Source organism: Spermophilus citellus, assembly GCF_964194105.1.
Source record: "Spermophilus citellus genome assembly, chromosome: 3".
Taxonomy (NCBI): Eukaryota; Metazoa; Chordata; class Mammalia; order Rodentia; family Sciuridae; genus Spermophilus; species Spermophilus citellus.
The window spans coordinates 123466610-123492953 of NC_138184.1; the positions used below are offsets into that span (position 1 = coordinate 123466610).

General features: G+C 38.1%; 1 protein-coding gene across 1 annotated transcript in view; it reads right to left on the reverse strand.

Annotated features, from left to right (window-relative positions):
- The window catches only part of VWC2 (von Willebrand factor C domain containing 2), a gene marked incomplete at both ends in the record, with an annotated part of 170633 nt that overhangs the window by 120387 nt on the left and 23902 nt on the right, over nt 1-26344 (reverse strand). Inside the window, one exon of the mRNA XM_081286476.1 lies at nt 22808-22937. Coding sequence (XP_081142602.1) covers nt 22808-22937 — 130 coding nt within the window. The remainder of the gene's footprint in view (nt 1-22807; nt 22938-26344) is intronic.

The window sequence follows — 26344 nt, forward strand, 5'->3', positions numbered from 1 at the left end:
TAGCAACTTTCAGAAACTTCAAAAGCTATTTTTTTCTATTTGCTGAACACTGAGAGTAAACATTTCCAATTGATTTTTTTTTAAAGAGAGAGAGAGAGAGAGAGAGAGAGAGAGAGAGAGAATTTTTAATATTTTTTTATTTTTTAATTCTCGGCGGACACAACATCTTTGTTGGTATGTGGTGCTGAGGATCGAACCCGGGCCGCACGCATGCCAGGCGAGCGCGCTACCGCTTGAGCCACATCCCCAGCCCTCCAATTGATTTTGAAAAAAAAATGTGCATCCAAAATATATAGAAATCATTTATAATAAAAAAGTCAAAAACTCTTTAGAAATTTAAGTTGATGTCAAAGTAGCAGTTCCAAGATCCAACTATATAAAAAGAAAATAAACATGAAGAGAAGGCACAATAGTCAAGCTGAAATTGTTTTTAATTCACAAAAAGATTATTTGTTTTTAACCCAGGGCCTCATATATGCTAGGCAAGCACATTACCACTCAGCTGTGCCCCCAGCCCAAGTTTTTAAATTTTGACAATTATAGCTTCTGCATTTATTTCTAGGATATCACAATTTATTTGGATGTAATTATGAATAATATGTGCAATGTAATCAAGTCCAAGTGCATTTCTGCTGTTGGCTTGGTCAGTCAGGGAGATCATGGCTTTTATAATGATATTCTGTTCTACCAAACATTTATTCGTAGTAGCAGTCAAAATATTCCTTTCAACGTTGAATTTTAAAAATGAACTTAAATAGAAATAGCAAGCTGGCTGCAGTGGCACATGTCTGTAATTCTAGTGACTTGGGAAGCTGAGACAGGAGGAACACACTTTCATGTCCAGTCTTTGCAGTTTAGCAAGACCCTGAATCAAAATAAAATATAAAAAAGGAATGGGAGCTGGGCATGGTGGTGCACGCCTGTAATCCCAGCAGCTTGGGAGGCTGAGGCAGGAGAATTTCGAGTTCAAAACCAGCCTCAGCAAAAGAAAGTGCTCAGCAACTCAGTGAGATCCTGTCTCTAAATAAAATACAAAATAGGGCTGGGGATGTGGCTCAGTGGTTGAGTGCTCCTGAGTTCAATCCTCAGTCCCCTAACCCCACCCCACCCCCCCAAAAAGGGATGGGGATGTAGCTCAGTAGTAGTGCAGCCCTGGGTTCAATCCCCAGTGCCTAAAAATAAAGTAAAATAGAAGTATAAATAGAAATAGGATTATGTTGTTAACCTTTGATTATTAATTATTTTGCTATTTTTTTCTGTTATAGGAGCCAACATGTTAACAGCAGTTGTTTCACTTTTTGTACAACTACAAAATAACTTTCAGCTTAAAATTAGTGGCATTCCTCTAGAGTATGAATCATTTGCTCTTAAAGAAAATTCACATGGGGCTGGGGATGTGGCTCAAGCGATAGCGCGCTCGCCTGGCGTGCGTGCGACCCGGGTTCGATCCTCAGCACCACATACCAACAAAGATGTTGTGTCCGCCGAGAACTAAAAAATAAATATTAAAAAAATTCTCTCTCTCTCTCTCTCCCCTCTCTCACTCTCTCTTTAAAAAAGAAAATTCACAGTTCATAGAGGGACAAGAGAGAATATCTTCCAATGCTTCATAGGCTGCTCTGTCTATAGACAGTCTTTTTAGAATAACTCTTAATCTTTGAGCTAAATGCTGATTCTTTGTAAGGAAATATATGTCAGTTTATTTGTACCTGGTCAGTGAGTTCACTATGGACCCCATCAATGTTAGTACAAAATTTGGGCAAATTAAATTTTCATCATCAATAGCACCCAGAAGTTGAAATCAATACTAAATATTTTACATATTGGCAAAATGTTCTTCCCCTTTCTTTCTCATTGCTAATAAAAGGTGTGCTGTGCGACCAGCATGCCAGCTTCATACTAGAGGTCCTAAACATAGACATTAACTAGTGAGATCAAAATAAAGACACATAAACTCAATTTACCTTTTTCTTGCCCAGCTCAGAGACGGCCCTTCCTGGCTCCTGTCTGGAGCCACCTGATATGGTAGTGAGGTTTACACAAGAGACCACCAGGAGAGAGGAAGAGCACGCCAGAGAGTGGGCTTTTATTGGGGAACAAAAATTTCAGGGGAAAATTCCATCCAATGAAGGTCGAGGGGGACAGCATTCCAAGGTCAGGGTCAGTGATTGGTCTCAGGGTCAATGGTCAGTCACACCCCCACACGGACGGGCTCTCGCACCTTAAAAAGGGTGGGGATAAGCTCTGACACAGCTGGCTGGAGCGCCTCACACCCAGTCAGGGAGGTACCCAATTACATGTGAGAACGGCTTTCCACAAAAAGGATTAGTAGCAAAATGGAAAATTTTTAGCAAATATTATTACAGTCATTCCTCCATAGTAGCTGTTCTGTACCTGTGGATTGAACCCATCTAGGTGTTAGCTTTCGGCTATTGTAACAAATACCTGAGATAATCAAATTACAAAGAGAAAAGGTTGATTTTGGCTCACAATTCTGGAAGTTTCATTCCGTTATTAGGTAAACCCATTGCTTAGATGGGGGTGCTGGAGAGTAGGTGGGGAAGCAAAACTGCTCACCCCAAGGTCAGGAAGCAAAAAAGAAGCAAGAAGAGGCCGGATCCCACAATCCTCTTTAAGTGACACATCTCCAATGACCTAAAGAGCCTCCCACTAGGCTCCACCTCTTAGAGGCCCCACCGCCTTCCAATACTGTCTCCCTGGGGACCTAGTCTCTAATACAGGCCTTATGTTTTGGATGTCAAGTGTCCCTGAACAGGTCAGTCCCCAGGTGATAGCGCTATTGGAAAGTGGCAAAAACTTTAGAAGGTGGACCCAAGTGAGAAGAAGCAGGTCACTGGGGTTTTGACCTTAAAGGGTATATTGAGAACCCAGCCTCTTCCTCTCTCTTGTTGCTTCCTAGCTGATATGAGGTGAGATATTTCCTCCACTAAGCACTTCCACCATGATGTGCTATCTCCTCATAGGTTCAAAAGACCAGACCTCTGAAACCATGAGCCAAAATAAACATTTCTTCCCTTTTAGATGTTCATCTCTGGTATTTTGGTCATGGTAATGGAACGCTAACTAACACATGGTCTGTGGGGGACATTTGAAGTCCAAACAGTAGCACTAAGGTTGAAAATATTTTAAAAACCTAAACATTTTTTACTGCACATATACAAACTTTTATTCTTGTCAATACTCCCCAAACAATATAGTGAGATATCTACTTATATAGCATTTGTATCATGTTAGATATTATCAGTCAGAGATGATATAAACTAAACAGGAGAATTTGTACAGGTGAGATGCAAATGCTACACCATGCAAATGCTCACCAGGGGTGTGAGCATCTGCAGATTTGGGGATCTGTGGAGATCCTGAAAACCTCCCTTCAGATGCCAAGGGGTAACTGTAGTGACTTTTGTTGTGATAATATTGCCTAATCAGAAAAATCAGCCAATAATTAAGAATCTCAGTCTGGGAGGGTGGCACAGGTCAGCTTCAGGTTGTGGTCCCACTTGGTGTCTAGTGCAGGCTAAAGGACAGCTCCTCTTTCCTGTTATCACCATTACACTGGACTCCTGTCCCTCCAGGTTTCCTTGGCCTGCACTTGTGGAGTATGATTGTCAATTTTCACCTGTTCGGTAGGTTTTGATCGACAAATTATTGCCAGCTTACTTAGGGGTCACAAAAGCATTGTGAGTTTAAATGATGGGAAGAGTCAATATAAGTGGGAAACATTTTACTTTCTGGACTCCCAAGTGTAAGGATAACTACATTTATATCCCTTTAGAAAAATGAAACAAAAAACAAATTCTTCTTAGTCGATTAAAATTTTGGAACAAAATGCTACTAATGAAACATTTCAGGAATAGTTAAAAGGCTCGTTTGAACGTCATTCTAACGACTTTTTAAAAATAAATGTACCTTCTCTACAAAGTTCCTTTAAAGCAAGAATAGACTGGACAGAAATGAATTTCTTTAAAACAAATAACCTTTTATTCTCGCTCTGCTTATAAAATCTTAATGAATGAGCCCTTCCTTCAGGCTGTCATTACTCATGGGAGCCAGAGGGAAGAGTCTTTAGCATCTTCATTATTCTGATGTTGTATTTTAAATCATGACCGTCAAGTCGCCTTGGGGATCATTGTTCATGGAGCTTGGAGTGCAGCCATGGTTGCCTGCAACTGGCACTCCTGATGGGCAAAGAGCTCCAGAGAAACTGCAGGGTAAAGCATTCCTTGGGTATTTGTAAGAGGTGTTAAAAATATATATATACACACACACACACACACACACACACACACACACACACACATATATATATATATATATATATTCACACACAACATCATCATTATTTCCTTCAAGGACTTCAGGGAGATTAGTAGAATCATTTCTCCTTAACTAAGGACAGGCAGTTTGACATCTCTAAATTCACTTTATTTAGAAGGGATTAGAACCTTGGAAACGAAAGACCAGAATGAGAGACCAGAATGCATCTTCTCAAAATGTGAAGGACTGTTAAGCTGTAGGCCATGAAGAAGCAGATGCAGGAGAGATCTCTGCCCTCCAATTGTCTGGAGTAGTACATAGACAAAAGATATCCCATCTCCCCTCTCCACCAGGGAAAACAACAGTTAGCCACTTCAGCCCCTTGTGGGCATGGAGATGAACCAGAGGAATCTACATTAACAAGCTTTACAACTGGCCTTTATCTGTCAGTTTATTTGCCTTCCTCCAAGTTGCCACCCAGAAGGACTAAAAGTCTTTTTCCTTTGTTTTGTCACTTCTCTAAAAATTTACTGGTTTTTGTTGAAGATTCTGTATAAGCAGGAATTCAAACTAGCTCTTTGAGAACTAATCATTCCTTGGGTGTCTCCCAGTATACATAAAATATGCATGATAATAAACTTCCATTTGTTTTCTCTTGTCAATTTGTCTTTTGTACTGGGGATCCACTCCTACTGTGAACCTATGGGGGTTATTTTTTTTCACTATACTATAAAGAAACATGTGATTTGGCATTGTAGGTTGCAGATCATGACTAAGGTCTCCTGGCTCTCACTTCCTCTGTGTTTTGGTGGACATAGTTGTAAAGAAAGGGGAATGAGAGAGTTCTGGGTCCTGGACTAGGATCCTGGTAGCAAACATGTTAACATGTCCCTGCCTCCTGGTAGCAAACATGTCAACATGTCACTACATAGAGAGTAATGAGGACCACAGCAGAGGCATACACACATTTCCTGTGAATATGAAGATAAGAAGGCCTATGTCTCAAGGTGCTGGAAGACAGGAGACAGGCATTTGCTTAGATTCTTGCACATGAGTAGAGTTGTGATTGTACCAGGAGGGCTTTAAGGAATTCTAGGTAGAGTGAGAGACTGAGGAAAAACAGGCGAACATGAATGAATGGATCAGCAACTCTGTGTGGATTCAAGACAGGAGGAGGGGCTGAATGGCTCAGGCACAGAGGAAAATGCAGACCAGCCAGGAAGCTGTGTGCTAAGAGGCCCACCTTTACAATGCCAGGTGAGACGGCTTCAAATATTCAAGTATTAGTGAATACTTGAAGGGAATTTTGAAGTTTGAAAAGGTATATCCATGACACTTTTCATAAACATTTAATATACCTGATTTGTTGTTAAGGTATTTGCCCTCTATTATGTAACACTGTTAAAAAATTAAGACAACCTCACAAATTGTGGTGGTTTAGATATTAGATGTTCCCCAAAAGCTCATGTGTGAGACAACGCAAGAAGATTTAGAGGAGAGATGAGTGGGTTATGAAGACTTTAACTCAATCAGTGAATTAATCCCCTGATGGGATTAACAGCCTGGTAACTAAGGTGCATAGGGTTTGCCTGGAGGAGGAGGGTCACTGGAGGCATGTCTTTGGGATACATATTTTGCAGCTGGCAAGTGGAGTCTCTCTCTGCCTATTGATCATCACGTGAGCTGCTTCCCTCAGCCACACTCTTCCACCATGATGTTCTACCTCACCTTGATCCCTGAGGAATGGAGCCAGCCTCCTATGAACTGAAACCATGCGCCCTAAAGTAAACTTTTTCTCCTTAAAAATTGTTCTTGTCAGGTCTTTTACTCACAGCAGTGAATAAGCTGATTAAGACACATATATTTCATTTTACTTTATTGATCTCACTTACAGATGTAAAAGCAAGGTCCACACCTCACAAATGGTTCCGGCAGACTTGGAGCAGATCCAGCAACTCTGCTTCAGGTTCTTAAAACTTAACTCTCTCCAGGGAATATATTAGGTACCCCTCCCTGGAGCTGATGTCTCTTTCTCTCTTACTTTAGAGGGAAGTGATATGGTATAACAAGATACCAAGATATGGATAAGCAAGAAAGCCTGTGAATTAACCAGAGAAGAGAAAATTGATCCAAACTGGATTAGCAAGTAATCATATCTGAGATATTTGTACATCAATATCAAAGAAAAATAGATCTTGAGTGCTGAAGGACTACTCAAGTCATATGAACCACTCTGGGAATGATAAACTTTGTATTTGGTTTTCCATCTTCTGAACACTTCAGAGGAACAATTCAAATGGTTATAAATTTCTTCTTTGTACTGAATCCCAATCTACCTTCTTTCAGTTTTCACCCATTTTCAGTTCTTGCCTCCTAAGTTAAACTGGATGGAGACATGCCTCACATTTGGTGGTTCTCCATCTAGTGAAGTCTAGCATGTTCCTTTCTACCTACCTTGTTTGGCCCCTCAAGTAATCAAACACTTGTTTAAACTACTGCTATTTTATCCAGAATTATTAAGAATTAAGTTATAGCATAAACTGAAGTATACATGCTCATTCCAGAGGCATAAGATTCTTAATTATCTAAAAAAAATTCAGCATTCCTAATTAAAGAATTGGCAATGTTTTTTCCCCCCATATGATAATGCTTTACTCAATGATGGTTGATGTGCTTTCAAAAGACATTCAGTGAATGTGTGATTAAAGATAAATTCAGTTCACAGCTGTCGGGATTAGCAAATTGTAAGCGCTCTTAAGTGAAGGCATTTGCTTTCAAAAGATGAGATGCAATTTTCAGAATTGGAGGTTTATGGATACCTCCTGGGGTAATGGACTCTTTTATACCTGAAGTTTATCTTCCTGAAAGACAAATAAGGTTTGGGTTTTGCTATTGGTATAAGAGCAGAATGTGTCTTCTGATCAACAAAGAGAGTTTTTTATATTCCCTGGAAGCAACCACTGAAAATCCTTGCTAAGAATATTCATTGGCTCATTCTTCTGGAGACAAGACAGATTGGGCAAGTCATCCACAGGGTTATTTGTCTTCACACTGTCTATCCCTGACAGAGCATTCTACCAGAATGTGTCCCATGTAAGTGTTTTGGATGCAATTCAAGTTACCTCTGGTAATGCTGCCATTGATCATCCTGTGGATGTGGTAAAGTTATCTGTCTCGGGATGAATAGCTTTATTGTGTATTGTGACAATTGATTTCCCTTTTGCTGAGGACACGGGGAGGGAGAGATTTTGGACCACTGTATTAATGACCAAGTGGCTTTTAACAGATGAATAATGGTGAAGAAACATGAATGGATAATCTCCAAGAGGGCCTTGCCTGTAAAATACAGCTGGAAATTTAACCTCTTCTGCAGTGTTTGTCTGCCTTCCTCAGGCTGGGCAAACTGCCATGGTGTTTGTGGAACAAATTTTAGAAGTAGATTGAAAGAAAATCTGGCAATGTGTGCTCTTTTTTTTTTCTTTTTGAGATGAAGTCTTATCATTATGTTACCCAGGTGCTCTTGAATTGGGTGTTACTGTTAAGTTAAATTTTGTGGGAGAGCTCTTGACTCACAGTAAGCACTTGACTTAATCATCATAGTAAACCTGCAAGGGATATATGAAAGATTATCCCAAAATTGCAGGTGAAGAAACTGAAGAGGATAAGTCAGTTAGACAAGATGGCGGGAATTCAACTGGACTGTAATATTTGCTTATTTCCAAAGCCAGGATATTTTTTTTATCCTTCTTCAAGGAATTTAGCCTATAGCATCTATGAGCCTTTTGTCTTCCATCAGGTCTACTCTTCCTCCCATTCTTCCTTTCTCAGGGAACTACACCACCACCTCTGCCACTGTCCAAATCTGAACCAGATCCCCATTCTTACACTCTTGATCGGCACCTACCTTACACAGATGGCCAATGAATGCAACTGACGACCTCTGAAGTATCTATACATGCATCTGCTTCTCCCCACGGCTACTGCTCATGTACAAGTTGATGCCCCCATTATCCTTCTCCGATTCTGCAATAGCCTCTATTTTGAATCCTACAATCAAATGACTTTGTAGGACTCAAATATATTGAGACCACTCCTATCCTAAAATTGCTTCTTTGGCTCCTCATTGCCTCTGAATTAAATCTCAGTTCCTCAACAAAACCTAAAGATCCTCTATAAGTTAGGCATTGATCATCTTATGCCTCTGCATCACATTTCCTGACTCTGGCTCCATCTCCGGGCCCACAAGATTGTTCTAGTTCACCAAAGTGGAGCAGCTTCACCCCTTAACATGTGCTGTGCCCTAGGGTCTGCTGGAGTGGAAGAAAAGGTGGAGTACCTTTTCTTCTCACCTTCTATAGCCCCACAGTCCTTCTCCTCATGCAGTGAAGAAAACTTCTCATACTGTTTCTTTTGCCTACTCTATGTTTCTGGGGGTCTTACTATTATTTTTCATTTTATTGCCTGAGGCATACAGCAAAGGGTGAGTCAGTATCCTCTGGATAAATGAAAGAAGGATTTCAAAATCCATCATGTCATTTGTCACCAAACATCCACTAATGTAGCTACATTTCATATCTACATTTTACAGGTACAAAAAGGACACAGTAAAATGAAGTTACTTAATTAAAATCTTATTCTGAAGCCCTAACTGCATTATAGGGCAGTTCAACAATTGGTTTTCCTATCAATGGCCTTCAGTGATCAAGAACCATTTAAATTATGTTAGAAGTTACTTTGTTAAGAAGGTAGAGAGTATATTACAGAAAAATGTCATCCAGGATATTTTAAAGTTTAGGCTCTCAATATTGAAATAATGAGGCACCATCTTCTATAGATTAAATTTAAGAATACCAAGGTTATAATAAAACTAGAGGCTTTATAAATGTGCACAGTCTTTTGTAAAATGGCATGGCAATAATATCAGAGTCATGAAAATGTTCCAAGCCTTTGACCTAATCATCTCACTCTTGGGAATTTATCCTAATGAAATAGTTCAAAATCAAGGCCACATTCGTAGTGATGTTACTGCAATATTACTCACTCCCCCACACCTTTCATCATAATTCAAGTAGAACAGCAAACACGAGTTATTTACACGACAACCTCCCCTCTAGACCATGAGCTCATTAAGGGCAAGCACCAAATCTTGATTCATCTTTATGTTTGCAAAGAATAAACAATAAGCCTTAATGTTTTGTATAAACAATAAAAATCTATAAATCCATGCACATTCCTCTCCAAAAATCTACAAGGATAAGCCAATGTTGAATAAATGAGAATGCTTAAACGTGGTGTCTCCACAATGCCCATACTCAGAATCAATGTGATTAGCGTGGTAGGTTTTGAGAATAGCTAACAGTGGTTAGAAAGTAGGCCATGGAAGCTTTCTTAGGATATTTGAAAACTTGTCTTCAGAGACTGAAAGTGATTTACAAAAGAATGGAGATGGGAAAGGGACTTTAGGGCAGGTTCTCAGCAAGGTCAAAGGCATTGTGTAAAATGGAAATGGCCAGGCAAAGTGCAGACTAGTTTCTGATTTGTGTCCTCAGAAACATATGTGCAAAACCACCACCATATATCTTCTGACTGGAAGAAGTTTATAGTCAAAGTGCACTTGACTCAGAGTGTCATCTTCATAAACTGGTAGCAACTACTTTTGGGTGATCCCTCTCTACCTTTTGTTTCAAAAATAAAACTCTGCATCAGTGTTTGCAAACAAACCTTTTTGGGTTGTTCTCAAATTTAGGAAAAAGATCTAATTCAAGGATCTCAGGTGGGAATGAAAATTTATGAAACCAAACTTTGCTTTTTCTCTTATCTAGTTGTCAGAAATAAGAAGATCCAAGAACTAGCTGAGCTTTCTTCTGACAATACTGAGCATGAAGCCTGGAACAGGTACCAGTAAACCCAGAATTAATACTAGTTAAGGAACTGATAAGGAACAGAATAAAAATACATACCACAGAGGCTAGGACATTCACATGCTTCTCTAAATAAGAATAAATAATTGATGCTCACTGGGCTTTATGAGGATTAATGTGCTGCCATCTGAATCATTATTCTCACCAAAGCAAACCGCAAGTAAATTAAGACACATTTAGAAAAGTATTTTAGCCCTTGGGTTCTTGACTTATTTTGAAGAATACAAGCAGAAGGAGTTGAATAAAGCTTTTAAATATTTTTGAATTTATGTATGTACTTATTTTTAGGGAATCTATTCACTAAGAAGTCATTTCTTCCAGCCTCACTACCAAGAAAAAGCTTAATTTTGTGCTTCTCTTTGTAACTAATATTTATTATTATTCATTATGGTTTTCGTTTTTGTTTTGTTTTGGCTGCTAGAAAGTTTATAGTCAAATTTTATGTCCACCTTTAATAACTCGCTTTACGGGATGAGACAAAGCATCATTTTCTGGCCTAATTTGCCATTTAATGCTCATTTTCTCTCTGCCCTGATATTTTCAAATTTTAAAGTACTATTACATGTTATATATTTCTATAAACTCTAAAGCTTCTAGAAAAACACCAGACATAATGAAAGCATTTGTAAATGCAGTGAAGTCTCAGAATGATCTTACTCAATGTTTAAAGCCTTGCAGCTCTACTGTATTCTCTCACTAAATCTGACCGTGAGGAAATGAACAAAGAAGAGTGTGGGAAAAATGAGTGCCAGAAAGCAGTGGTCTTCACAAGGTGGTCTCCAGACCAGCAGCATCAGGAGCACCTAGGAGCTTCATAAAAGTGCTGATTTTCAGATCCCAACCCAGACCTTATGGATCAGGTACTTCAGGACTGCAGCTGGTGGTTTTTTTTTTTTTTAATTTTTATTGTTGGTTGTTCAAAACATTACATAAGGAAAGAGAAGGGAAATTGCATGGAAATGGAAGCTGGTGGTTTTTGTCTGAACCTATCCTCAAGACAATTGGGATGCTCAGCTGTCTTTGCAAATCACGGGAGTGAAGGAGCAGGTGGATGGTGTCTCTTGCTGTCAGCCACTCAGAGAACTATAGTGCCTGCCATGGACCAAGAGGCACTTCCTGATTTTCATTCTTCTTGCATTTTCAATCCCATCCCACATTCTGGGAAGCTGAATCATAAAAAGGAAGATCCTAAAATGACATGAGGAAATGCAGGACTTGAAGGAAAAGAAGTAGTATCTGCTCTGTAGAGAAGAGTGACCAAAGAAGGAGTTTGTGTGGGGAACTGGACATCCATATTATGCCTGGGGGATCTAGAATATAGAAATCCACAAAAAGCCATTGACTTCTATTTGGTTTCTATGCTGTGTTATTCTTCACAATTTCCTATCTTTTAAAGGTGTGAAAATAAACAAGCAGGAGACCATTAACCTGAGGCTATCTCCTTACTTAAAGTTCCTACCTAACAAACTAAAGCATAACTTAGAAGTTGATTTTTGTAACAAATAGACAGACTTCAGTCAATCACAAACATCTCTGCACCTCAGCCAGTCACAGGCAATCGACTGATCAGACCACATCCAAATAAGGCAAATATCTCATCACAGTATCCCCAATAAGGCAGATGTCCAGATGTTAGCCAATCAGAGGATTTTTCTACTTTACTCTCATATTCTCTCTATAAAATCTTGTTGATTGAACTACTGTGTGGGGCTGGGGCTATAGCTCAGTGGTACAGCGCTTGCCTCCCATGAGTGAGGCATTGGGTTCAATCCTCAGCACCATATAAAAATAAATTAAAAAATACAGATATTGTGTCCAACTCTAACTAAAAAAAAATATTTAAAAAAATATTCAACTACTGGGTGGACCTCTAAGAACCACTTCTAGTTTTGAGTGTTGTTCAGCTCATCAAGCTTTCTTTGCTCAAATTATCTATCTTTAATTTATCTGAAATTTTTATTTTAATATGGGTAATAATAATATATTCTTAGAAGGGTTTTGGATTTGATAGGCTTGAGAAGGAAGATTTCACAAAAAATACCAAGGACATCAGAACTGGGATAGAAAAGTTATTTTATCTTTTCTGAAGAAAGATAGAAGAATATGTAGTCAAGATTAGTCTTGACAAGTCAAAGGAAATTAGAAAAAAATTACTTTTCTTTTAAAGACCTTGTCAAGTTTTTAGCAACTTTATTCAGCTATACCTTACATACTATAAAACTTACCCATTGTAAGTCTACAGCTTAATTTTTAGTAAATTATTCAGCTGTGTAGTCATCATAGCAACCCAATCAATAAATATTACCTCAATAAATTCTCTCATGCCTATTTGCAGTTAATTCTGTCAGTTAACTCTGCTCTCAGTGCTCTTTTGCAAATGATCTACTTTCATTTAGAATACTGATTTTCAGGTTCATTCGTATTGTAGCATGTATCATTAGTTCATTTTCTTTTATTCCTAAATAGTATTCCATGGTATGAATTCACCACATTTTGTTTATCTATTCAACAGTTGGTGGACATTCAGATCTTTATTCTTTGTCCATTAAGAATAATCCTGCTCTGAACATTTGCATACACTTCTTTGCTGGACATATACTTTCAATTTTCCTGGGATGGAATTCTAGAATGGAATTGTGGGGATGTATGGAAGGTTTTTGTTTAATATCTCAGTGAATGTTAAATTGTTTTCCAAAGTGGATGTACCATTTGACAATTCCACTCTCAATGTTTGTGGGTTCTAGTTTTTTTTTTTTTTTTTTTTTTGCTGTTGTTTTATGTTCCTGGGAATCCAATGCAGAGCTTCACTGTCCAGGCTGTCCTCAAATTTGTAATCCTCCTGCCTCAGATTACTGAAGAGATGGAAATACAGACAAGCACTACCTGGCCTGGCTTTGAGGCTTCTAGTTTCTCCACATCTTTTCCAACATTGGTTTTGTCTGTCTTTGGTACTGTAACTAATTTGGGGGAATATGGTAGTCTCTCAATGGGCCTTTAATTTTTATTTCTCTAAAGATTACTAGGGCGAATATTTTCTTCTGTGATTATTTGCCATTTGCTCATTTTCTTGGCTAAAATGTGTGCTTAAATCCTGTGCCCATTTTTTTGTTACGGTTTTTGTTCTTTTCAGGTCATACAATTTCTATGTACATTCTTGATAAAAGTCTTTCTTCAGATATATGATTTGAAAATATTTTCCCACACTCTGTAGCTTTTATTTTCATTTTCTTCATAGTGTATTTTTAAATGCAAGAGATAATACTTTTCATGCATTCAAGTTTTGTTTTCTACTTTATAGACTGTGATTTTAATGTTAAATCTAAGAACTCTGCCCTACCTGGTCAAGAGAATGTTCTCCTTTATTTTTAGGTCTATGGGTCACCTACAAGTAATATTTGTAGATGGTATGAATTTAGCCTCTGTGATTATCTAGTTATTCCAACACCATTTGTTGAAAAAAATTGTTTTTTTCCATTGAAGTGCCTTTTTACCCTAGTTGAAAATAAATATGTAAAGATGCATATCCTGAACTTTTTTTCCTGGTTTCCCAACTGAGGAATATTCAAGAAAATATACATCAAAGATTATATAAATATAACATATATAAAATAGTATGTGTATATGTGTGTATGTATGTATGTATGTGTGTGTGTGTGTATATATATATATATATATAGATATCTATATAGATATATATATAGATATATATATAGATATATATATAGATATATATCTTTGCAACAATACCATAGACTGATAATTTACAAATATGTTATGAAATGAGATATTAAAAAAATTTTAACTGTACTTTTCCAAAATTGTTTAATCTATACTTTATGATTCATTTGAACTTTAGAGTCATCTTGTTCATTTCTGAGAAATATAAAGTGTGTTCAGATTTGCATAAGAATGCATTGAATTTACTGCTCAATTTTGGAAGTACTGCCATCTTGACAATATATATTTTTTTTAATAAGGATAAACTTAACCACTGAGCCACATTCTCAGCCCTTTTTTGTATTTTATTTAGAGACAGGGTCTTGCTGAGTTGCTTAAAGCCTTGTTAAATTGCTGGGGCTGGCTTTGAACTCATAATCCTCCTGTCTCAGCCTCCCAAGCTGCTGGGATTACAGGTGTGTGCCTCGGTGACTGGAAAAGATATTCATTCTTATACATATGAGATATCTATTAATTTATATCTCCTTTAATTTCTTTCAGCAATATTTTTTAGTTTTGGTTTCCAAATCTTGCACTCCGATTGTTACATTTATTCTTAATTATTCTATTCTTTTGGATGCTATTCCAAATGGAATTATGTTTATTCAATTTTTGTGATCTATTATAGACTACAGGAATTTTTTTGTATATTCATCTGGTATCAATCTTTATTAATTCTAATAAGTGTGAGTGTTGTGAGGGGAGATGATTGGAACTTCTCGCGTATAGTTTTCTAATACATACAGTTTTTCTTTCTAATTTTTCCTCCCTTCCTTCCTATCTTTTTCTCCTTTACCTCATTAGTGGATAGAAGATGTGAAAATAGATATCCTTGCCTTCCTCCTGATCTTAGGAGGCAGGAGCACCGTGGGAATATTCACGCTAGCTGTTGGCTGTGACTCAGTTGCCTTTAACAAACTGAGAAAGTTCCATTTTATGCCTAGTTTATCGAGAGTTCGAATGACAAATGAATGCTGGATTTTGTCAAATACCTTCTCTACCTCTCTTGAGATCATTTGTAGTTTTGTTACCTTTATCTTATTACTATGGCATATTTCATTAGTTTTTTTTTTTTCAGATATTAAGACACCTTTAAATTCCTGGAAAAGATTCTCACTTGTTATACTGTTTAATTCTTTTGAGGGTGTTGGATTCAGATTGCTAATATTTTGTTAAAAGTTTTCCATCTATGTTAAAAAATAAAAAAATGTATGTAGTTTCCCTTTGTGCATGTGAGATGCCCTCATGTAGCTTTAATATCAAGTTCATAATTAATGCAGAAACTAAATTGAAATATGTGCTGTGCTTCTATTTCCTGAATCAGTTTGTGAAGAACTTGTGACATTTCTTTTTAAAATATCTGGTAGAATTTCTCTGGGGAAGGCAGATAGGCTTTTCATCTGGGGAAAGATTTTGGATATCAGTTTGAATTTTTATTTTTGCTTTCCTGAGAAGTTTTCCTTTTCTTCACATTTGTCTAATTTGTTGGCATATAGCTGACCATAACATTGCCTCATAATAATTTTCATTTTTGAAGGATCATTAATGATGTCCTCTTTCATTCCTCACTTGTGTATCCTCTCTGATTTCTTCTTGGTCAGTTTTGTGAAGGTTTTGTCAATTTTATTGCTTCCAAAGAACTTGCTTAAGTTGGTTATAATGAATATTCTCCTAAGCTTTTCTAATTTATACACTATTGATTTCTGCCTGCATTCTTATTATGTTCTTTCTTCTGCATGCTTTTGGTAAAATCTGCTCTTCTTCTCTAGTTCCTTAGGAGAGAAGATTAAATTGTTGATTTGAGAGCTAAATTTCCTTCTAAGCCCTATTTAGCATCATCCCATCAAGTATGATATGTTCTGTTTTCATTTTATTAAAGATTCAAGATGTTTTCTAAAAACTCTGTGATTTCTATGATGACCCCTGGGTTATTTATGGTATGATATTTAACTTCCAGATATTTTTAGATTTCCCACATTTTATTCTACTATTAATTCTGATTAAAATCTCTTCAAAGAACATACTTTCTATGACTAAGCACTTTAAGTTTACTGAGAATGTTTTTATGGTTTAACACTTGATTTCCCCTAAAGAATATCTATCTGCCCTTGGCAAAAATAAGTATTATACAGGGTAGTGTATTCTTCATCCATATCCTTTAGGTCAAGTTTGTTGACAGTGTCATTCAAGTCTTCTATAACCCTTGCTAACTTACAAGATTTCTTTAGTGCTGAGGGCCATTGCCAAGTAGGAATGACGCATCAAAATTTCCTTGCTAGCGTACCCCATGTTAAATGGATTTCGCTGTTGACATTGCATGTAAGGTGACCTTGCTCAAGGACCAAGGCGGATCCGGGTTTAGAGCTGATCAGGTTTGAGGAAGTATCCCGGTCCTTGGGTTTAGGGCGTTCCCGGTTTAAGACAATAGGGGTTTTAGGGAAGTTGGAGGTTGAAGATTATTGCTGCTGGGATTAGGGTGTTCCTGCTGCTTGTTCCCGATGAGTTCTCGTGAGATTCAAAGGGGATATTGGAAAAAAAGCCTCGTGGAGTAGGTGAATTGGGGGGAGGAGAACTGGGATTGCCCCAGAGCGTGTGTGGAGGCCGGTGTGAGTTCGGGAATAAAGAATTGCTGTTTGAATCTACAAAGCTGTGTGGTGGCTCGTGATCTTGTACCCAGCCAAGACATTGGCACTTTAGATCTTCAATGAATGAACGGTTTGACATTTCCAACTCTAATTATTTAAGTTTCCATTTGTCCTTGAATTACATAGATTTTTACTTCATGTATTTTGGGGCTTTGTTTTGAGACCATGTACATTTTAAATTTTGTTTCCTATCTGTTTCCTGGGGTTTTGTTTGTTTCTGTTTTACCTTGAATGCCTTTTTAAAATGTACACATTTTTTATTGCATTGTGCATAATTCCTTTATTGATTATCTTAGTGATTACTCCAGGTTAACACTAATTTGTTTGCCTTGAAATTACATTTTTTTCTATTTTTTTCTGTCATATCTGCAACAATGACTGGCCCTATCATGGGAATGGAATGGGATGGAAATAGTAGTAGACTAAGTACCTAAAACTCAGTGAGAAAATGCATCCCTCTGATGAGAAGAATGGGAAAGAGGTACCAATGTACAGAGCTGGGAATCTACTCTGTATTTTTCTCTCTTTTATATCTCTTTGCTTTATGTTGATGTGTTGGAATTGTTAAATAGATACCTTCCTGATATATCCATGATCTATAATAGCCTACTCCAGGTTAACACTAATTTGTTTGCCTTGAAATTACATTTTTTTCTATTTTTTCCGTCATATCTGCAACAATAACTGGCCCTATCATGGGAATGGAATGGGATGGAAATAGTGGTAGACTAAGTACCTAAAACTCAGTGAGAAAATGCATTCCTCTGATGAGAAGAATGGGAAAGAGGTACCAATGTACAGAGCTGGGAATCTACTCTGTATTTTTCTCTCTTTTATATCTCTTTGCTTTATTTTGATGTGTTGGAATTGTTAAATAGATACCTTTCTAATATATCCATGACATATTTTCTCCAAATATGTAAGCTACCTTGCATTTGTTTAATAGTATTATTTGATGAACGAAGCTTTTTAATTTTAATAAAAGTCAAATTTATTAATTCTTTCTTTATGGTTAATAATTTTAGTGTTTTTGTTTTTGTTGTTGTTGTTAGTTTTAGCCAGAGATTGAACCCAGAGGTGCTTAACTACTTAGCTACATCCCCAGTGCCTTTTATTTTTTAAATTTTGAGATGGGGTATTGCTAAGTTGCTTAGGCCCTTGCTAAGTGGTTGAGACTGTCTTTGAACTTGCCATCCTCCTGCCTCAGCCTCTGGAGCCACTGGGATTACATGTATGTAGCATCACACCCATCCTTTTAGTGTTCTTTTAAAATTAATCATCATATAGGCAAAATCATGAAGATGTTCTCCTGTGTTTTCCTCTAAAAGCATTATTGTATTAGCCTTAATATCTAAATCTGTAGTCTGTAGGGAATTTATTTACCTATTTGTGGTTGAACACCAATCATTGGAATGACTACTCTTTTGCCTACTATCCTGCAGTATCAGCTTAGACATAAAGCTGCTGATCTTACATACACAGTTCTTTTCAACTCAATTCTGCTCCATTTGTCAGTCTTTTATACCATATTGCAGTATGTTACTTATTGTGACTTTGAGTCTTAATCTCTCTCGTCATATACACTTTCCAGGCTTACTGTTTTTCAATATTTCACTGGGCTACTTTTAACTCTTATATTCCCATTTGGAGTTTAGATCCAATCTGGTATTTTCCATGCACAAAAAAATTTAATAATAATCATTTAAATTTTTTACTGGACTTGTGCTCAATCAATAGATAAATTTGAATCAGCTTGACTTCTTTACATTATTGAGTCTGTTGTGAATATGTTGTATGCCACCATTTCTGCAGGGATTCTTGAATTTCTCAATAAAACTTTTATGATTTTTAACTGTAGTGATCTTACAAAATTTAGTTGGATTTATTTAATCTAATATACATAATGTTATTTGAAACTGTAGTTTTTAATGCATTTCTACATTTTTTGTGCTCATATAGAAATACAGCTTTTTAAAAAAAATATTGCTAAAAAACCTTACTACAATTAACTATTTATTTTGATATTTGGGAATTCCTTTATTTCTTATGGGCACAATCATATCATCTGTGAATAATGATGAGTGTTTCTTTATGATAGGATATTATTTCCTTGGTGAAAATTTTGGAAGTATTCCATGGTAAGGCCATATTCGAGGAGGCTTTTATGAGAGAATCTTGATCTGAAACATACCCACACCCACCCATAAGCATCCCATTTGGATTTTTGAACTCACTCCATAAATTTTAACTATGAACTTATCCTTCTCTGAGATACACAAGAAAACAAACAACTGAAAGAAAATTCTTGCTTAATTCTCAGTCAGTGCGTCTCACATAATTTCCATAGCAGTACATCTACTCATTTGAAAGCTCATTGTTCATCTTATCCATTTCATAAATGTTTTTTATTTTCCTCCCCCAAATAGCTATATTTATTTTCCTATGAAAATAAAGCTTCAAATAACTACCATCAAGTAGCAGTGAGACCTTTGGGAGAGATGTAATCTTTGTATCTAGTGCCTTTGTGCTGCTGGTATACATCACACGCCCCTTAGGTACCATCTTCTACCTTTGAGATGCATAGCTAACACGGCATTCATACTACACCACCGATTCCTGCTTTTTATCGGTTCTCTTCCTTGGCACCCATAAAGTAAGATGGCTGTACACATGCTAAAGGGAGGCCTACTGATCACTAATGGGAACCTCAGGCCTACTTAATGCTGACAAGCACATCTGAGACCCAGGGGCTTAAATGGAAAGGGTGCTGTGAACTTCTGAAGTACATCAATCACCAGAGAAAACCTGAATCCTTGAAAGTCAATATGATACTTGCTGTTTACATCATTGTGCGGGAAGAAAAAGAGAATAAAACAAAACAAAACAAACAAAAAAACCCAAACAAACTCAACCACAGAACATCCATTTTATCAAAAGAAAAACCTTGGGAGACTGATCTACACAAGTCAGCAAAGTGAATATATTAAACTGTATTTGATTTGTGATCATTTATTTATATTCAAGACACTCTTCATTTCAAACTTTTGCTCCTTTGATGCAAGGGACTTTGGCAGCTCACAGTGAACTGTAATTTTCCTTCGATTGGAAGAAAAAGCTATTTAATGCCATAGGTAAAGACATGAGGAGGAGAGGCTGGTCTGTAGAGATCAAGAGTTAGAACCTTGGTACTTTATCCAAGCTAAGTCTATCCTCAAATTTAATTTCATATAAAGCATCTCTTTTTTTTTTGATGTATTCTAATTTTCAATATTCAGATAGAATCTTTTTTATAAAAACATTATTTGTGTGTGTGTGTGTGTGTGTGTGTGTGGTGGCAGGGTTGGACTACTGTAAATTATTCATTAACCTCAGTCCATTACTACAGAGCATTCACTTCTGACAGAATCAGCTTTCATTTTTGAGCAAATCACTTTTACTCAAAATTCTACACTTGATTTGACCCATCAAAGTCAGAGTACCCGACAACTGGATATAGCTTAAAGCCAAGTTCTCTCTGGTAAACAGAACAAAATTTCAAAATATGTACATAATTAAATACATTCCAACTTATTTTTAGTTGTAGTCTTGAAAATAAAAACTGGTGGATGTTTTGATAAAATGGGCTCAAGTCTCTTAATACAAAACCTTATGTAATATAAATCTAGTTTAAAAATATTCATCCTTCTAAGAAATCTCTCAACTGTCGCCCTAAAAACCATGTCTAATTTTGACCTGTGCTGTTTCTCAAACTATAGAGGGGAAGGGTGAACACTTGGAAGTTTATCATCAGGGTGGATTGCCTTCTACTCTCTTCCTAAACCATAAACCCAATAATAAAACACACTTTCAAACACATTTTGCCTACACACACACAAAAAAAAAACCTTGCCAGGCATGGTAGTGTACAGCTATAATCCTAGTGACTTGAAAAGCTGAGGAAGTATGATTCCAAGGTCAAGGCCAGTCTGGTCAGCTTAGCAAGACCCTGTCTCAAAATCAAATTAAAAAAAAAAAAAGACTGAAGATATGGCTCAGAGATTGACTGTCCCTGGGTTCAATCCCCAGTACCTATAAATAAATAAGAAAAATGATACCTTAAATGATGCAAAAGTTGAATGCAAACAGAAATAAATTATATCTTCATAAATTTTAACATGACAAAGAATTAATTCAAATATTTTCTGACTCTATACCTTAACTAGGATAAAAGAACTGCAAAGAACTCTTGATCTCTACTGGTTAGGTTTCATGTTGGTGGTAGGGTAAACAGAAATGACTCTGCATATTATGGGACAGAACAAACGAGTAAATACACTGATGGTACTAGTTTTCAGAGCTGGGTTGTGAGGTGAAAAGACAAAGGAAGTAAATATGGCTAAACATCAACAAGAGGCAAATATAGAGAAGGGTATATAATTACTCATTGTAGAATTATTTCAGCTTTTCCATTGGTCTGAAATTTTTCTTCTGGGAAAGGCAGATAAAACAGATCCAAGGACTGAAATTCTGACTTCCTACCTATTGTTCCAAATCAGGATTCCATCCATGACTCTCTAATGCCAAAATTGGTTTCTAACCATAACTAACCAAGAAAAGTATGAAATATTTTGGGCACTTAAAATGCCAAGTATTTCAGCCACCAGTGTTTAAATCATTAGCTAAATCTCATCTGACTCAATGAGGAGTTATTCTCTGGTCCCAGTTCTCCACACAGGGAACTATATGAGAATCCTATCTTCACCATCTCCCAACAGTCCTGATGTGTAGGCCAACTCTTCACAGTGTTACTGTATTGCCACATCCCAATCCCAAGGAGACTCCCCTGGCCTCTACCTGCTTCTCCTTCCCCAACTCCACCCCACCCCATTATTACCAATTTATGCTAGTAATATAAACTGTATTGATGTCCCCTCTACCTTACTGTAATTTTTCAACATCATTTTTTAAAAGAACATACTCTATGTCCAAAGTTTCACATTCTCATTTTATGGAATTATCCTCATGGTTTCTTCATAATAAACATGCACTAAAGAACAGCCAACCCCTCATGAATTACACTTTGTGTCATTTTTCTTTGGTCACTGTCCACTTACATTCAGAGGTCTATACACATAGCAACCTGGTAATTATTGCATTCCTACTACAACAGTCATGCTTTGACAAGTCTGTTCTCAAAAGATATTTCATTTCCTGATTTGCTTACATATTTGAAGTGTGTTACAATGCTTTGTGGTGCAATTTGGGTGTATGTACCCAGTCAAAGACTTCCACGGTACTTCCCGATCCATGTATGATTGGCATGATTGCAGATTCACAGAGTTGCCAAGGACACCATTAACACCTGTGTAAACCATGCTCCCAGAGCTTGTGTGCAACTTACAAAGCCCATTATCACAAAGTCACCAAGCCTTGGTCCAGCAGGCAGAGGACACAAGTTAGCCCAAAATGCTCCCACACAGAGTACCAGAAGCATACACCATGTGTCGACATCTAAAAGACCCAGACCCTCTTGACACACACAACAATCAGATCCTGAAGATGGCAGCTGTGATTCCTGATTCTGCTCTCTTCCAAGGTACTCTCTTCTCCTTGCCAAATCTCCCTCTTGAGCCATACTTCTCACCCATTCTGGCTCTCATTATATTCCCTCATGGAGAATGATACCCAGTGACTCAGGTACAGACAATCCTAGTTATTCAGAAAAAGAAATCCCTGTCCATGGTAACTCAGCACTAAGGGCATCTTGCCATTTCTTTTCCTGAAGCAGGCATGGCTTCTGATCAACCACTGGCTCTTCCTGAGAACCGGGGTCTCTCTCCCTGCCTAATTTGCTTATGAAAAATATTCAATTATGTTCCAAGTTTAATTCACTTAGTAATGAAAAGTAAATGAGCTCAACCAGCATGTTTGATTTGTCTTGGAAAGAAAGAAACAGCTTTGCAAGAACAAACAAAGCTAAATTAAAATAAGTGACTCTCCTTGATAGTGGAAATTGAATTTCTTCCCTAAGAATTTCTTAACATCCATAAAAATGGGGCTGACACCAATAAGACAGGGAATGCCTTGATACACAGCAAGTTCCAACCATACCCTGTGACCTGAAGGTCACATACACATGCTTGTGCGTGTGTGGACATTTCTATTTAAGCTCAGATATCTGTACACGTTCCTTCTACCATGAAGTAGAGAGTAGAATGCATGGTGGACTCAGAGGTGCACCCTGTCACCGACGGGCATTCCACATACCGTTTTTGCAGATGGGACAGCACTGGTCAGGCTCATACACGGGGTCCACACACTCTGTCTGGGGACAAGCCGACACTGTGCAGAGCACTTCACCGTTGGCTTCACAGCGGCACCTCTCACATGGAGACACCTGAAACACAAGTCCACCGGTCAGATCATATCTCCCTCAAGCTGTGCTTTATGAGGTCATATTTTTATTCTCCTAAACTTTCTGTAAAGACAACAGACATCAAATGTTTTTTGGGGAAAAAAAAAAAAATATATATATATATATATATATATATTTAATACCAGGTATTGAACCCAGGGGGACTTACCCACTGAGCCACATCCCCAGCCCTTTTTATGTTTTATTTTGAGACAGGGTTTCACTAAGTTGCTGAGGCTGGCTTTGAACTCATGATCCCCCTGCCTCAGTCTCCCAAATCACTATGATCACAGGCCTGTGCCACCGCACCTGGCTGTTTTAGGAATATTAAAAAAAAATTGACACGTCCAGCAGTTTTCCAAGTGTGGACATAGACACCCTGGGTGTTTAGCAGGTCACTGTATGTACACATCCATTCACTGGGGACACATGGCTCTCACATCCAACAAGAGAGAGCATCTAAAGTGCTTAGTCATCTAATGACTGGGCTTCTTTATTAGCCGCCTTTTGAAAAAATGCTTTTGCTTTTTTGAAAGATTGATCAAATAATAAATTGCTACTGATTTCTGGCCCAGCCATTCATCATGAATAATCCCTCTTCTGTAGCCCTGGCAAGTCACCGCCCAACCTAGCATGGAACATTTCCAAGGTTTCTGGTTATGAACACACTAGAACAGGGAAGGCAAGGGAAAAGGTGAAAGGAGGAGAAAATGGGCCAAGCCTCTTGTGAGGGGCTGTATGAAAGCTATGTCTGAATTCATTAATGCTAACACAACTCTACTACAATTACTGGCCCTACTTTTGATGAGGAAACTGAGACTCGGAGGTATTAGGCAACTTGTCTGCAGCAGAAATTTCCTAAGGGGTTGAGCTTTGATTCCACCTGGGGCTCCTGACTGTAATCCCACGGCAGTTCCACTTTCCTCCAAGGCCCTGGGTGATATTTCCTTCCAGCATCCAGTGTTGTGCTGTTCTAGATATTAGGCTGCCATCTGCCTCTGGACTCTCTAGGTATTGGCCTAACCTCTACCTTTTGACATCAGACAAGTCAAGCACAACGACCATCCCTGAAGAGATCACACAGGAACTGCAGTAACTGCCAACTGAGCCCTCCTGTAGCAGTGCAGGGTACAGTGTGCATAATTTATTTCCTGGAAACACTAGGTAATTTCTGATCTGGGTTGACCCAGGATAAGGCAAAAACAGCACATAGAGTCCTGGCCATCAGAAGCAGAAACCATAGATTGAAAGCTGCACTTTGAAATACAATGATCATGTGAAACAGGTTTGTGAAGCCATGTTTCCTGTCTTCTCAGGAGCAGGGAGACACCATTTGATTTGTGTGTACCACAACATGATACAAATATCACTTGTGGGGCAAAGAACACAAGTAACACTTGTGACAGATGTGACAGATGCTTCTTCCATGCAATGCAATCAGAAACAAACAAACAAACAAACAAACAAACAAACAGGGGGACTTACCCACTGAGCCACATCCCAGCCCTTTTTATGTTTTATTTTGAGACAGACTAGTGATCTGTGATCAACAGACTAGTTATTGCATAAAGTAGAAGCTCAAACAGGTACAGTTAAATGCTGGCAGATACATTCAAGCTTTGGGTTTAAATGTATGTTTGCCCTAGGCCAGAGTCAACCTGCCTGGGAGCCAGGACAAATATATGTGTACTTGTGTGTATGTTTGTGTGTGTCTGTGAATGTGTGTGTGTTGTTTTTGTGTGTGTGTGTGCATGTGTGTGCATGCATGCTTGGAAAAAACAAAAAGAAAAGAAAAGAAAGGAAACTTTGGAAAACTTCAATCCAGGACAAAATATTGACCTGGTTTACAAAACAGTCTTAGAAGTTAAAATCAAACTTACAACAGTATAACAAAAAAGGTATGTTTTAGGGAAATATTTTTGACACAACAAAGTTTTTTTGGGTTTTGCTACCATAACTAGTGTTTCTCTTGGTTGCTGTTGCCACGTGGTCTTATTTACCTTCACCTCCTACCATTTCCCTCATTCAGATTGCAGCACCTCTGTCTCAAGGGCAGACATACACAGCAAGCAGAAGGAAGAAAAGATTCTGAGTATTAAAAGCAGAGACCTTGAGTTGTCAGAGGTACGGATTATTGCATGTTGGAGCCTTCAACTAAATGGATTTTGGCACAAGTCAGATATCTAAGATGGTATGGATTAGAGATGGAGAGCCAGACCCCACAGAGAGCAGTAGAGGTGGCTGGGGTTAGGGGTAAAAGAGGGTCAAATATCTGAATCTGTTCTCAGAAAGCTGCACAACCTAGCTCCTACCCCTCACCTTGGCGGTACTCCAGGGAGAGAATAAAAAGCATCTATCTAGCTGTGAATTTGAAAGAAGGGGGAATGGACCCTATGTCATGTTCAAAAGTATAGCTCCAGGAAAAGAGCAGGATCACAGAGCAAAGTGTGCAACTACAAATCAAATGACCCCAGATAGCTGGGCAGGAGGCCCTGAACCAGCAGCAGTTTCCCATGAGGGACATGCCCTCATGAAGGGGGCAAGGAACCTGGCCTGAGAAGGAAACTCTTAGGGTTACCACCTCAGAGCTGCAATTTCACCACACGATGTTGTGGAACCCACTCAAACACAATGGGGTACTATTTTCTTAAAGGTTCTGCAATTTTATCAAAAAGCTGATGATGAGTTTTACGGTCTTAAATATTTAGAAATCCTAATTTGATTATTTAGAGAGTTGTTCACTTCTCAAAAATCAGAGTCAATGCTTAGAATTAGGGTTACCATGAGTGTGTCTCCTGGTCCCAGTCTGCTTCACCCGCTCCCCTACTGGGCTCCTATTTACTCTCACCCCAGGTTCAGCTGCCTAGTTCTGGTGAAGGAAAGCCACTGAGAACAAGTTCCAAACTCTGTGGTTCCATCAGATGCCAGCCACATGCCTTCTAGTCCTACTGTCATCTGGGCTAAAGCCTTCCTGTTAACCACACGCACCTGGATCATAGAAAACAGAGCTTCTCGTTTGATAACAGGCTCTCACAGCCCTTGCCCCAGGACTCAAGTCACAAAACAGAAGTCTGCCTTCACTCTGCAGAAGCCCCAACCTCTTGTGAGACAGTGCAATCCTAGGGCCTGGCCAGCCCCAAACCCAACACACAACCCACTTCTTAGTGAGACCTGCCTCTTGGGCTCAGAGACTATGTTCGGACTGTCTTGTAGGCCTCACCACCCCTGTGTGTGGCAGGATCAGGTCACTGATTGGACTCTACTCAAGTAACCAGCACTGCACTGACCTAACAGACAAAAATAATGTTGGGTCCTTGTCTTCAGAGATCAGTAATACTACTGAGCACAACTGACCCAGTCTTTGCTTTACTTGGGCTGTGCTATCCATG